We start from the raw sequence: 14,614 nt of genomic DNA on the forward strand, positions 1-14,614 counted from the left end.
ATATATGGCCTCTAAAGTTCCTTTTCATTCTCAGATTCTATGATTCCTTACTAATTTTTAAATCTTGGAGATGGAAAAGATGGTTGAAAAGATGAGCCCAGACAAGACACCCACCCTTTGTTTCAAAGCCAAAATGCCATAACGTGGAGGATACTGGTGTGAGAAATCTGTCACCCAAGAACCAAATTGGGTGCCAATATTTAACTCCCTAATTCTCCTGGGCTCTGGCATTTTATGTTGCCACTTTCCTCTAGCTCAGTTTCCATCGTGGCATAGAAGGAGAGAAGGCACATAGGGAGCTATGGGGAAATGTGAAGGGGGAGTTCTCAGAGACCACAGTTATAGAACTGCTTAGATGTTTCACAGAAATATTGGTATGGAGCCAATGATTAGGAAGAGCACACTTCCTTTCTTCTCAGGCCTCTCCTTGCTCACTTGTTCTCTCTTTCTCTCTCTCTCTCTCTCTCTCTCTCTCTTAATTACTCCCCCCCCCCAAAAAAAAGACTTGGTGCAGACGGTAGTAATTTCAGGTCAAAAGGTTAGCACCACGTTGGTTGGGAAAAACATAAAAATTAAAACTCTTATTTAAAACCCTCCTTTGTTTCTTGAATGAACTACTATTATTTGCCTGATTCTATGCTTACCTAACTTATTTTTATTTTAACCCAGATGCTGGGTATAACATGCATCTTCAATAACCATTGCCTTCTTGTTTTGTTTTGTTTTTTATTTCAACTCTTACGTTTTTGTGTTTTGTTTTGTTTTTCTAGATCTTGAGTCAGATCTTTAGATGTGAGAGCTAAAACAAAACAACTTGCAAATCGTGTTCCTGGAATTGTGTCTCAGTGAATGTCTCAGGAAACAGGACCTTGACTGGGGTACAGCATAGTATTTTACAGGGGTCTGAGTATCCTGCTGAAACCTTTTGGTTGGCCTTTAAGAGCAAACATGGTTATTTGCTCTCCTTGTCACCCAACATTGCCAGACAGAATCTACACATCCCCATTTCTAGACATTAAGTAAGCTTCTTATAACTGCCAGGGCATCAAACTCCATTCACCTCCCCCTTAATGCTCCTTTCTCTGTGTCCTTGGCCAAATGTAACCCATTTCTTCACAAAGCAGTGTTTTGTGCCCCCCTAACTCCTCTTTCACTCCCACTCACTTGCTGAAGTCCTCATCATTATCATAGATCCATGTATAAGGGCCATGTCTGCAGACTAACCCACAAGAACTTTCCCAACACTTCAAGATTTTTCTTGCCATGTCGTCTTTCAAGTAATGTCTATGCCTGCACTATTAACCCTGAGAAAACAAAGTCAGAAATCTATCAGACCCCTCCTGAAAGTCCTATTTCTCTTTGGAAGGGAAAAAATATTTCAAATGTGGCTTCCTGAGTTTTCCAACTTGTTGGTGGATGGATCTGGAGTGGGCATCCCATCTGCACATCTGGCAGAGGCGCTTTCCAGATTTTCCTCATGACTCAGGATCAGTTTCTGACTGCTAGGCGGGGCAAAGTCTCCTGAAGTTTCTGCGAGTCACCTCCCCCCTGTGAGCAGAGCTTGGTACAGCCCAAATAGTTTTCAGGTTAAGAAAGCCAGAATCTTTGTTCAGCCGCACTGACTGAACAGACTTTGTAGGGGTTACCTGGCCAAGAGCAGCAGCAGCAGCAGCAGCAGCAGCAGCAGCAGCAGCAGCAGCAGCGGAGGCAGCAGCAGCGGCAACTGGGATAACTCAGGTGAGTAGAAAGAGAATTCACAAACTTATCCTGGAATTTTATTTGCTGGATAACTTGGTGTAAGAAAGAGGTAAAGAAACTTGAACTTTATAGTTACTCAAAATCCACAGCTATCATTGTATGGTTTGTCTGGATAGAATGTGCATGTGTAATAGCAGTTTGGAAACTTCCAAACTGATGGACTTTTTTGATTAGTTATTTTGGGGAGGATGATTGTGGTTGTTTGACAATGAGATTTTTCTAGTGATATCTCTGCGTATGTATGTGTGTGTGTTTTGTCTTCTGTTCCCTGAAACCCTGGTAAGAAAGGACAAACCTTCCTTAGTCAAGTGAGAAGAACCCAGGCTGATTGTCAAAGCTTCCTTCTAGCTTTGTCTGAACCACAGCTGTGGGCAAATTATTGAAATGCAGGCAAAATCTTGGAACCACACTGTGTACAAAAGGCCTTTAAGCCCTGGAAGTGGGGTGCACAGGCTGTGCACTGTTGCACTGGAGGGAGTGGCAGCAGAGGCTGTTCTGTTTGCACAGCCAGGAGTCCTCCTGTCCTGGTGACAGGTTGATCTTGGCTATTTTATTTTCAGCCCCTGGCCAGCCTGGTTTTGTTCTTCTCTAATTCTTGCTTTGCTTTAAATTTTAATTTGCAGCTGTGGTTCTATACTCTCCCACTGCCCTACCTCAACCCACCCACAACACTGTCACTGATGTTCTAGGGGCTTAATGGGACTACTTGGCCAGAGCGGGCAGGGAGTGGAGGGAGGGCAAGAAAGGATTAGATTATTGCAATTGAAAATTGGATGTGAAGATTTGGAGCTTAAAGTTTGGTGAAAAGCACATAGGAAAATTAAACAAAGTCTGTCACCCTAACAGTCTCTTCTAACTTCAGGATAAAGCATCCTGGTTTGTACTAATGTTTTCTCGAAATTTGGCTGTCTCACTTAAAAATCTTTGTTGTGAAATTAAGAACCTTTTATAGTCTAAAGGAATTTTTTTAAAGATTCCTTGGGGCCTGCTAATTAACTCTTTTATTCCTCTGGCAGTTTGCATGCATGTACATGTGTATGCACATGTGCGCATGTGTGTGAATACTTTGGATTTGAATAGCATTCTTTATTAGCAGTCTAGGGAAACTCTAAAGACACTTGTGTAGTCAGGAATAAGTTAAAAAGTAGGCTTTTTGCATCCTTGGGTGTTTTCAGTTCCTAAATTAAAAACAGATAAAGCCCCTTTGTGACCCCAAAACAGTGTTTCTTTGATTAGCCTTGATTGGAAATCATCTCACTTTCTGACAGTTTGCAATTCAAAAACAAAACACCTAAGTGCATTCTTCTAAGAAGAGGACAATTAGAATTTTCCAAAGCAATGTCTTGAAATTTCATGTTTGCATGCTTACCCCGCCCCCTTTTAAAGTGTGGTGAAAAGTGTCAGGAAGTACTGGTTTTAGTGCTAGCTCTGTCATTAACTATGTAACCTTAGGCAAGTCCCTTCACCTTCCTATAAAAACAAGGACTTGGGTTAAGTGATTTCTAAGAGTTCTTCCAGCATAATTCTAAAAAATTGGGATTATATTCTCAGAAGGCTATAAAATTAGACTTATAGGATGAGTTTATTTATCTAAGAGGGGGAAAAAGGGTAGTGGGGCAAGTCAGCCAAAAAGGAAGGGTGGAAAAGAAAGGAGATATTGAATGGTGGAGGGGCCATTTTATACTGGTCTTTTAAATGTCTTTGAGTATCTTATTTAAAGCATGTGATCAAATCTCCTCCTTTTCCACTAAGGACAGAAAAGAGATTGAAATTGCTAAAAAAAAAATCTCTTAATACTACTGTCTTACACTGCTTATCCTTAACAATTTAAAAGTATTTTCATGTATTTAATGTCATTAGATTTCCCCAATAACACCGTGAGGTGTATGGGGCAGCCATCATGTATATTCTCATTGTTCTTGTGGGGAAACTGAGGGAGCTGTTATCTACACTAAATGGTGGTATTTTGGACTTGATTCTGGATCAATGCACCATTTCCCTCAATGCATCACCCCCAGGTGTGAAGAGAGGAACTGTTGATTGTGGCTAAAGTGACCCCTACTTTGTGCCAGGAGAGAGTTAGGTCTTCAATATTCAGTTTGCTCAGCAAAAATACCTTATTGTTTTTACCTCTGATTTTGTCCCAAGTATAGCGCAAGAGCAAAACTGGGGAAAAGGAGAAAATAGCAAGGGCCAACACTCCAGAGCCATCCCTTCTCCCTCTCTCTCCCTAAAATGCCTTCCTTTACCCTCCCACTCACCCCAATCAGCAGAATTTTGTAACTCACAAACTGGGTTTCCTATATGAGTTAATTATTCTCTTTAATAAACTGAGTTAGATTTCACTTTTTAGAACAAAATCTGGTTTCTACTCTAAGACGAACCTGCTGGTCAAGAACAAATGATTTTCCTCTTAAGATTTTTGCCCAGCTTCTCAAGCTTTCCAATCCAGTGAGTAACAAAAGCTTTCTCTCTTAACTGTAGCCTTGTGCTCTATGTGTCGGGCTCCCTCAACTTCCCCTGGCAATTCTCAACTTTCTATACTTTGCATCTACTCCTCCCACTTGCCTTGATCCACATGGACTTCTTCCTGCTTCTATCTCTAGGCAGTGGATCCTAATTTAAGTATTATTGCTTAATACTGTTATCTCAGTGCAAAAACTCCACACTTGGTTTCACCCAACCATTCATGATACTTGTCTCAGGACACAGTTGTCCCTCTTAGATGTGCATGTTCCCTTTGATAGCTATTTCTTAGCTAGAGGCTTTTTTGGGATTGATAACTTAAATCCCTAGATTTGATTCTGTTTACTGACTTTCTTAATATGTGGTTATTAACCTAAAGACTCTCTCTTCTTCACAGTTGGGTGTAGCAAGATGGCAAAGAAGGAACAGTCCTTTCTTCACTCTCCTACTCTCTGACAGGGCAAGTTGTTATGACAAACCTAACTTACAAATTTCTGGTTTTTCAAAAGTTTTCTGAGGGTTAGCTGATGAACCCTCGAATGTCAAGGGTTCTGATTCTCTCATGATCATCAAATTATGGAAATAAAAACCTTTTTAATATCCACCATGACAATAAATTCTAGGCAGAGTGCTTCAAAGTTAGGCATTATGTTTGCTTTGGAGGGTTTTCCTTATTTGAGCTAAACAAACAACACCTTCTTCAAAAAAGGCAGTGACCTAAAGAAGCAGCGTGATGTGATGGAAAGCTGCACAGTAGATCTGGCATTATACAGACCAGGGTTTGAGTTGACTTCGCAAGTTTCTAGCTGCCCTTTCTCTGAGCTGCCATTTCTGCAGATAGAAAATGAAGGTACATATAATATCTGCTAAATGTAACTGCCATGAAGAGATCTTGAACTTAGATGTATATTTCAAACAATAACCTAGCATATAAATGTGAATTTTCTGCATAAGACATTCATCCATTCAACAACTCTTTCCTGAACAATGGTTGTGTGCCCAGTTTTGTGCCAGGCAATGAGGCAGCTTACAGTGTATATCTTGCATTTATGGAGCCCTTTCTACTTATTCAGAATACTTTTTAAAAATATGTTTTTATTGATTTTAGAGACAGAAGAAGGGAGAGGGATAGAGATGGAAACATCGATAACAAAGAAACATCAGTTGGCTGCCTCCTGCACGCCCCCCACCGGGGATCCAACCCAAAACCAGGGCATGTGTCCAGACCAGGAATCAAATCGGGGACCTCTCTCAGTTCTGGGGTAGAAGTTCAACCACTGAGCAACACTGTCTGGGCTTCAAAATATTTTTTACACTACCTATCTCATTAGGTACAGTGTAAGAAGGGCAGCATAGATAACCCCATTCTCCCAACGTGAAAATTGAGGCACAAAGAAACCAAGGTCACAGAAAATGGAACATAGTTGTACTAATACCTAGTCAGAACAGGGGTCAATTCTACTCTGCAAGTCTAATGGGACATGGGACAATAGTTGTACTCTAATGGATATCTATCAAAGTATAGGCTGATAGCTGCTATTCCTTATTTACTGGGATCATACTGTGTTTTTTTTTAAATTGAACCTGATTTTCTTTGCAATTAATACTGCTTCAGTCTGTAGACAGGCCTTCTTTTTATAAGCATGATCCCCTTTGCAGGCTCCCGCTTGCATAGCCATTTGACTGAGTAGGAGGGGGACTGATGGGGCAGAGGACCTTCCCCAAAACAGGAAATACTCATTTATCCAAAATGATTAAGGACTAGGAAGTTCTGGCAAACTAAATATTCTAATCACCCCAGAATATGCCCCATTTATAGTCCACAGCCTCTGGCAACCTACCAAAACCTTTCAGGGAAAGCAAGAGGCACAGTACTGTTCGCTAGTTTGAACACATGCAAAAATTGGGGTCCATTTGTAACAGGCTCCACAAAGAAGCCTGAGCAAACATTCAGCTTGGCTCTGATGCTGCTTAATGGAAAATTATTACTGATACCATCCATGACTTCAAACACAGTGAAATACACTTTAATTTTAAAACATAAAAGCAGAGTTAAATCTGATAACTGAAGGCATTTTTTTTATATTTTGCAGTGTCCTGTAGCCTTCAATCTGAAAAAAAAAAAACAATTGTTAACAAATAAGATTAGGGAAAAATTGTGGTTCTTTCCAGCTTCTTATTCTTTGGGTTTAGGAAAATGGTAAGCTTGTTTATATATATTGTAGGTTGCTAAGAACATTAAATTTTTTTTTACATTTCTCAAATAGGGAGACTTCTTTACCAATAAGGCATTTCAATATAATACTGAAATGACATGAAGTAAGATAGTAAAGAGGTCTGATTAATATTACACTTTTTATAAAATTGCAACTGCCAGTTTATTAAATGGGTTTTGAGCTATGTTATCTGCACAGATACTTTTTAAAGTGATAATTAGCCCCTTTTCAAACCGCATCCATTTTATAGCAGATACTCTATCATTATAGTTTTTATTTTCAACCCTCATGTGATAATATAATATAAAAATCATTATCCTTAAAATATATTTTTAAATATTTGGTGCCATCTAAATTTTCCAAACCTCCTCTTATCTACCATTGAATGTCATTAGCAGATCATTAAAATCATTGCAAATCTATCTTTGTGATCAAGCAAAGGCATTGAAAACCCTATTGTCAATTATCACCCCGAAGTTATTTAAAATCAAATTTGCCTTTCAAATTGTCCTCATAAAAACTAGCTGTTTGGGACATTTGAGTGTGAGGTACTCCAATACACATTGCCTAAAGAGCCACTATATTAATTCTCTATTTAGTCATGTGAGATTTTTTTTTTAAGAAAAGAAAGCAACTGTGTATTGCTATGGGATAAGAATCCAGAATCCACCAAATCGGTGTAGTTGAGTTTCGGAGTCTGCCATTTATCAAGGGCAAATGATGCACATTAGACTTTGAAGAAGAAGGCACATAAAATCTTACTATCTTTCCTTGTCTTTGGAGACCATCTGCTGAGCTCTGTTTCTTGTATTAGCCTTTCTGGCCAGTAATAAAAATGTAAAGCTCTTTAACAATAAAGGAGAAGGAACTGTGTAAAGGGGCTTGTTAGAAGTGAAAGGGGTTGCTTCTCCCCTCAAGCACAAAGTCTGTGGCCCTTCAGGACACCAACTTATTCCGAATATAGTAAAACACAAATTTAAAATTGCTTTTTGCTTTGAACTCCTTTCAGCCAGTGTCAAATGGAAGATTGCCCTTTAAATTGACTCATATTTAACTAACAATGTTAACATTTATTATCTATTTTTCCAATAATAATATTAAGGCCCATATTTCCTTGTTTGATAAGAAACCGAGGCCCCCAGAATGGTTTGGGTACCTTATCCAAAGCCTCAAATTAATTAGTTGCAGATCCTGAACTCTCCCCTCTGCCTGAAAATGGTGACTTTTCCATTAAAGTCAAACTTGAAGTGCCTACCTTTGGGAATAAATCATTGGGATGACTACCATTTGTCTAATCAGACTCGAGAACTTCTTCCTCTAATAACAACTTTTTTCTTCTCATTCTAGACATAGTTTGACACTATGGGTCCTCCTCTGAAGCTCTTCAAAAACCAGAAGTACCTGGAACTGAAACAGGAATGCATCAAAGATGGTATACTTTTCTGTGATCCAACGTTTTTGCCTGAGAATGATTCACTTTTTTACAACCGACTGCTTCCTGGGAAGGTGGTGTGGAAACGTCCCCAGGCAAGTTTCTTTTTGCAATTTCTGTCTCCCTCTTTATTTCAATTATAACTACTTGGTCCACTCTTTCACTCACACAGTCTACTGCATGTAGACCAATTTAGAAGACAACTTTAATATGGGGAGTTTTAAGAATCTGTGTTTCTGGTTATAACTTGAGGAATCTTGAACTTCAGTCAAATTTTGTCAAGTTTAGTAATTTTAAAAGAGCAAAAGAGAAATATACCATTTTTGTTTTCTTTGGAAGTTCATTTGAGTAAACATGGTGACTCAGAAAACAGCTACACACTTTACTAAGTTGCCTACCACAGCAACTTTATGATAATCTCATACCAATGCAAAGAAAATCTCCTTATCTGCTGAGCATAAATGAAAACTCTATAGAGAGAAGATGGAGCTTGCAATGGGAGAAGGAGGCTTCTTTGCTGCTGTTTGGATACCATCGTCTGTATCCTCCCACAATTAGCAAAGTGAGATTCAAGTAGGACTGCAGCTCTTTCACCACCTATTAATATGGTTCTTTGTGGAGCACCTGTATGTTGTCTCTAAAGCAAGTCTTTTTAAGCCTTCATAAGCCCTATAGGAGCGGGAGCTCAGTGCATAAAATGACAGGAAGATGGAGTCTAGAGAATAAATGACAACCTTTCTATATCTACAGGGTATTAACTGTATAGAAAGATATACTAGCTGGGTTCTTTCCCAAAGTGTGTGACCAGGAATATAAGCCACAGAGGACTGTTATGAAATACAAATTCTTGGATCTTCACAGTATCCTGAAGACTTTCTGATTCTATTTAATCACATACCTTTTGGGGCACTATTATTGAACCACCTCAGTTAGCAGGTTAAGGTTTGCCTTCTTTAATGAGCAAGCTATCACGTTTTATTTGCACTTTCCACAGCTTAAATTCCTAAATGTAGTTCTTACAAGAGCTACTTCAGTTTATGTATGTTGCCACCAGGTGGTGCCAAGATACATCAGCTAAGGCTCTTGTTTTCTATGGGATTCAAACGAGGTCTTTCTTTTCATTTATTTTTTATTTTTCAATTACAGTTAACATTAAATATTGTTTTGTACAGGCTTCAGGTATACAGTTTAGTAGTTAGACAATTATATACGTTACATTGTGTTCCTCTTGATATTTCCAATACCCACCTGGCACCATACATAGTTATCACAATTTCATTGACTATCTTTCCTATGCTTTACTTTACACCCTCATGACTATTTTGTAACTACCAATTTGTACTTCTTAATCCCTTCACCCTTTTCTCCAAGTCCCCCAACCTCTCCCCTCTGGCAATCACCAGTTTGCTCTCTGTATTTATGAGTCTGTTTCAATTTTGTTTGTTCATTTATTTTGTTATTTGGATTCCATATATAAGTGAAATCATATGGTATCTGGTTTTTCTCTGACTGACTTATTTCACTGAGCCATAATACCCTCTAGGTTCATGTCTCAGTTTTTTCCCATAAAGTATGATAGCCATTGAGAGTATGAGAGCTGGAGAAGTCTCTCCATCAGAGGGAAGATTATACTTCTCCTGACTTTATGTGCCTCCAGTTTTTGACATTCCTGCAGATCATTCACCTGCAATAAAATCTGGGAAACGTGAGTAGAATTCACTAGCCATTAATTGAGTATGCAGAGAGGTGAGATTCCCCACCCCCCAGAAATGCATGAAGAAAATAGAACTATAGTGTCTAGAGCCATGCCACTGTTATGAATGGATGACGATAATGAGGGGGACTATTCTTTTCTGATGCTGGATATAAAAGAAAGAAAATCAGTACGTCGGAAGCAGCTGAAATGGAGGCAGGGATTGGAGGAAGGTTTTTCTGGGGGTTAATAAATAGAACAGACTTGAACATATTCATAGTCTAAGCAGTAAATAGTAAAGCAGAAGAGGTTGAAGATGCAGAAGAAAGAAAAAAATGATTGATGATTGATAATTGAAGGAATGAATGATTCCTGGAGGAGGTGGGAGGAAATCCAATGGGAGGCAAAATTGCAAGCCTACATGAAGCCATTCCTCAGATGTGAACCAAGCCAACAGTGCTTCCTGTACTGGCCAGTCTTTTGGCACATCCTTCCTCTGTCTTGGCTAAGTCTTTTGCCTTCATATTCCAAATTCTGTGGATTGAATCCTAGGTGAATTAGCAGGGAAGGAAAAAACTTAATAACTGTGGCAATAGTCCATTTTGCCTGTGAGGTAAGCAATACCTCTTCCAGAGTGAGGGCATGTCAAAAAGAGAGGGTAAATGGGGATGGGCATAAAAAGAATCAACATTTATGGCATGCCTACTATGGGCCCAGGTACTGTGTTTAGAGTTTCCTATACATTTTTTCATTTCATCCTTATTTTCCATAGCTTAGCAAGGTAGGTATCTTAAAAATCACTTTGATATAACTTTTTTTCTTATTTAAAAAGTAAAAGTTGATACTGTATGTCCATTTTATGCATGAGAAAACTGGGTCTTAGAGAGAAGATAAAAATTTGTCCAGGATCAGACTGTTAACATGCTAGAATTTGAGTCCAATTTTGACTGCAAAGCCATTATTTTTCACCAAGCTGCCATTTTAGGGACATAGAATTGTATGTCTCTTTTGCTAAAATATACAGTTCTCCAATCAGTTCTCCTCACTGTCCCCATGCTGCACATCATTAATTGATCCATATTATCCCTTTTGAGAGCATACAGTGAGTTTAGTCTTAGTTAAGCCCAAAGGGAGAAGCACTTGAAAAACATTCTATGCCAGCTTCTGTGCAAGATACATACTTTCATTCTAGTTGAAGAGATGGATATTGAGTTATCAGAGAGTTAAATAATAAATTAATGCCAGATATAAGAAATGCTATTTTCAAACATATAAACAATAAATCATGTAAGATTCTGAAGAAGGAGAGATCTTTGTGGATTGAAGTGGTTGGAGAGGGGGCCTCTTATGGAAAGTAGGGGAAAATTAAGGTTCTGGACCACCATCTGAGTCTCCTCAAAAAGGTTTGGTTTCCTTTTCAGTCAGTGTTGAGCCAAGCCTGTGGTCAAGAACCACGTCAAAGTTCTCTGGCCTCCCATCAGGAAATTTGAGAGACAGCCGTGGGCCTCTCTGAATTGGCTCAGGAAGACCAGATGGGTCGTTGGCCTCACCCACCTCATTGGCAAGGTTGAAATCCTGGTTTGCAGAGAAGCTTACAGACTTCTTGTCCCTTGGCATACCACATAGCCACATACTCAACCAGGCTTATTTGGAAGTCTCTAAAATGGAAGAAGCATGATTAACCTGATACTTTCTCTTTCCTCTCCCATGTTGAAAATCTTCTGCCTTCATAGGCCCCCATGTCTGTAATCACCACTGGTAATTGAAACAAGTAACACAAGTCAAGCCCCACCATCTTAGGGCAGGATTGAGTTCCTCTTATTCCAACTTATAGCTTCCTTGCTATGTACTAAGGAACCACTTTAGATAGACAGAGTGTTTTTGCAATTGATCAATGCTCATACCCTTCAGAGGAAAATACTTTGCCTTAATTTCTCCAGTGGTCCCATGGCCCTAGCTTACTGGGTACACAGGTATATTGCCTGAGACATGTACTCTTGGATTTCCTGTACTCCTGGGTCCTCAACCTATAAATTCTTAGTGAATTCTAAAAACTGAGTGTTACTGAGTTACAGTGTGATTATAAGACTGAAGGTAAGATTTTTATGCTGAAATTTGTTTATCACATTCCCACAGAAAATCTCTTCTCCAGCTTCCTCCAGCCATCCTCCCCTCTTACCCATCTCTGATTTTTTTTCCTGGACGACTTATACTCAGCTACAATAGTCTCTTATAGAAAGATGCATCTAATCTCAAACTGAAATGGAGCAAGGCTCATGGGAATTTGCATAACCAGCTGTAGGAGAAGCAAGTGTACCTGCACAAGATCTTCCGTGAGCTCTTCTGGACAAAATTTGAGTTCAGTTTTCACTATCATTGCTCTTGACCACATCTCCCACTAGGTAACACTTTCCACTGGGGCCATTTCAATACATTATATGGGAAGAGGGTGGTGAGGTTCTGGATTAAAATAAAGAAGATAGGAATAGAAGAGAAAGGTTGATGAGAGGAGACATTAGAAACAGAGGACACAGGTCTAGGTGATAGATTGCATGTGAAGGAATGGTAAAAGAGGAAAGACTTCTTTTTCTAATGGAAATTGCCAACATCCAGCTGAATGTAACTCCTCTGCACAGTAGTTTTGGCCTCAACTGTTCATAAATTTATTTTTCTTTTCATAGATCATGACCCCCACCACCTGAGTAGTCCTGAGTATTTTCCACTGTTGACACATTTGAAGACAATTGAATAGGCCTATACTTTCTATCTATCCTACTTATTTTAAATTCTGCTTAAAAGAAAAACTTTAACAGCTTTATCAAAATGCAATTTATATACCATAAAATCCACCTATTTTAAGCATACATGCATTGAATTTTTAGTAAATTTACAGAGTTGTGCAAACATCCTCACAATCCAGTTTTAGAACAACTGTATCATCCCAATAAGATCCCTTGTGCACATTTGCAGTGAGTAAATACCTTCTACCCCTAACACAAGCAACCATTAATCTACTTTTAGTTTCTATCTAGATTTGCCTATTCTGAACATTTCACTTAAAATGGAATCATAAAAGTAGCTGACTTCTTTTGCTTAGCATAATGTTTTCAAGGGTCATCTATATTGTAGCATGTATCAGTTTGTTCCTTTTTGCTGCTGAACGGTATTCCATTGCATGAATATATAAACTCTTCCCAATAAAGCAGATTGGGGTTTATATATGAAGTCTCCTAACAGACGTTTGATGATTCAAATTTAAAAAAATATTATGTTGTGACTTGGTTGTCTAGGTTGGAAGTGGAAGTTGAGCTTAAGACCTTAGTCCCGGGTCCCATATTCAATTTCCCTTGGAGGGGTTAGAAAGGAAGGGAATATTTCACTGAAGACAATATCTTCATGCAGAAGCAAAACTCCTCAACAGCTAAAATGGACTTCTTGAGAGACTGGTTCAACAATGGTTTTTGCACCTAGGTTCATCTATCAACATCCTGTCTGTAGATGGTTCAGTATTCTAAGGCTAATATAATGGCACCTTGGACTAGCTCACAAAGCCCACAGGTCCTGAATGGCAGTCCTGAACCTTCTGGGACTACTTAGAGCCCCAGATTTAGTCATAATATACCTAATGCAGGGCTGGCCTCACTTGTAGTTACCATGCCACATCACCCTAGTATTGGTTTTAAAGTGTCTCCACTTTTTAAAGTGTCTCTGTTCTTCTGATTGCTGGTTTTCTAGGCAGGCATTTATTTTAATCAATGTTTATTGTCTTCAAATTGTACCTGTGTTAAGACAAATTCTAGAGATGTGGAGGTGGTAGGTGCAAAGAGAGCCACATAGAGTGCAGGGCTCCAAGAATTTTAATTGCATGCCTCTCTACCCCTCCCAGAGGTACCTGGCAAGGGAGATTATGTGAGGACAAATGGGAGGGTCTCTCAATGCTCAGCTAAGAGAACATATTTCCAGAGAAGCTGCTTTTTTTTGGAAGGCTTTGGCTCAGGCATGGATATACGAAGGAACCATTTCTGGCTTTACTTTTAGTTCTTGACTTCCTATTTATGTGTATTTTCCCCATAAGAAATTATTTTGCCTTGACAAAAAGCCCAGTTCAAGGATCATGTTAACTATGCCAACACAGCTGGGAGCCATTAGGAGCTCAGCAATCTTCCCTCCCTTTCAAGCCACCCAAATATGTGACTATGTGAGCTGTCACCTCTCCCACAACTCCACTCCCTACTACTTTTAGATTTGCATTGGCTCATTACCCTTTACCCTTTCTACCTCCTTAGTTGCTTTCTAGTTTTTCACTTCCTTAAAGAGGTAGAAAATATGGCTTAGTAATGATTTGCTCCCATGTTTTACATTGTAATGCTGACATACAGAATGGATTGATTCATATTTAGTGTATTAAATAGAGGAGATTAAATCTTATTAATGAGGTTTAGCCTGTACCCAAAAGTTAAGATATGATTTAAGCAAGTGTTTCAGAACAATTGAGAGCTTTTATTTGTGATAAGAAAAGAAGTGTAAAAAAGGGGTTGATAACTGAAAGAGGTAGTTTCAGTTCTGTCCCTTGAAAAGCTACACAACATTACCCTTTATGTGGTGCCCATTGATAAACCTAAAGGCAAAAGGATGTAAAGGATGTACCAATTAAGGTCTTGGGTTCCTTCTCTAACTGTATATGGTTTTAAGAACTTAAAACTTCAATCCTAGGTCTAGTTACTAGCTGGATGATTGAAGGGGCACGTAACTGCCCTTCTCTGAGCTTGATTCCTCATTCGTGTAATAAACAGGTTGACTAAATAGTCCCTAAATTTGCTTCCAGCTTTGAAAATCTATAGACTTCTAACTTATCATATTTTGAAACCCACTGTTAACTAGCCATCCTTCATATATGAAAAGTGGTGAAGTAAACCTGGGTCATGGGCCAGTTTACAAGGGGAAATGGAAAGCAAGGTGGGCTTTTGCCCAAATATATATTCTGCCATGAATATATTTAGCTTTACACACACACATACACACCATATATGTGTATGTATATATATATAC

General features: G+C 38.9%; 1 protein-coding gene across 1 annotated transcript in view; it reads left to right on the top strand.

The window, feature by feature from the left end:
• Window positions 1–1,552: 1,552 nt before the first annotated feature.
• Window positions 1,553–14,614, top strand: part of CAPN6 (calpain 6) — a 24,435-nt gene continuing 11,373 nt past the window's right edge. Inside the window, exons 1-2 of the mRNA XM_005865192.2 lie at window positions 1,553–1,737; window positions 7,788–7,967. Coding sequence (XP_005865254.1) covers window positions 7,803–7,967 — 165 coding nt within the window. The 5' untranslated portion in view covers window positions 1,553–1,737; window positions 7,788–7,802. The remainder of the gene's footprint in view (window positions 1,738–7,787; window positions 7,968–14,614) is intronic.

This window comes from Myotis brandtii, unplaced genomic scaffold (assembly GCF_000412655.1).
Source record: "Myotis brandtii unplaced genomic scaffold, ASM41265v1 scaffold199, whole genome shotgun sequence".
NCBI classification, from domain to species: domain Eukaryota; kingdom Metazoa; phylum Chordata; class Mammalia; order Chiroptera; family Vespertilionidae; genus Myotis; species Myotis brandtii.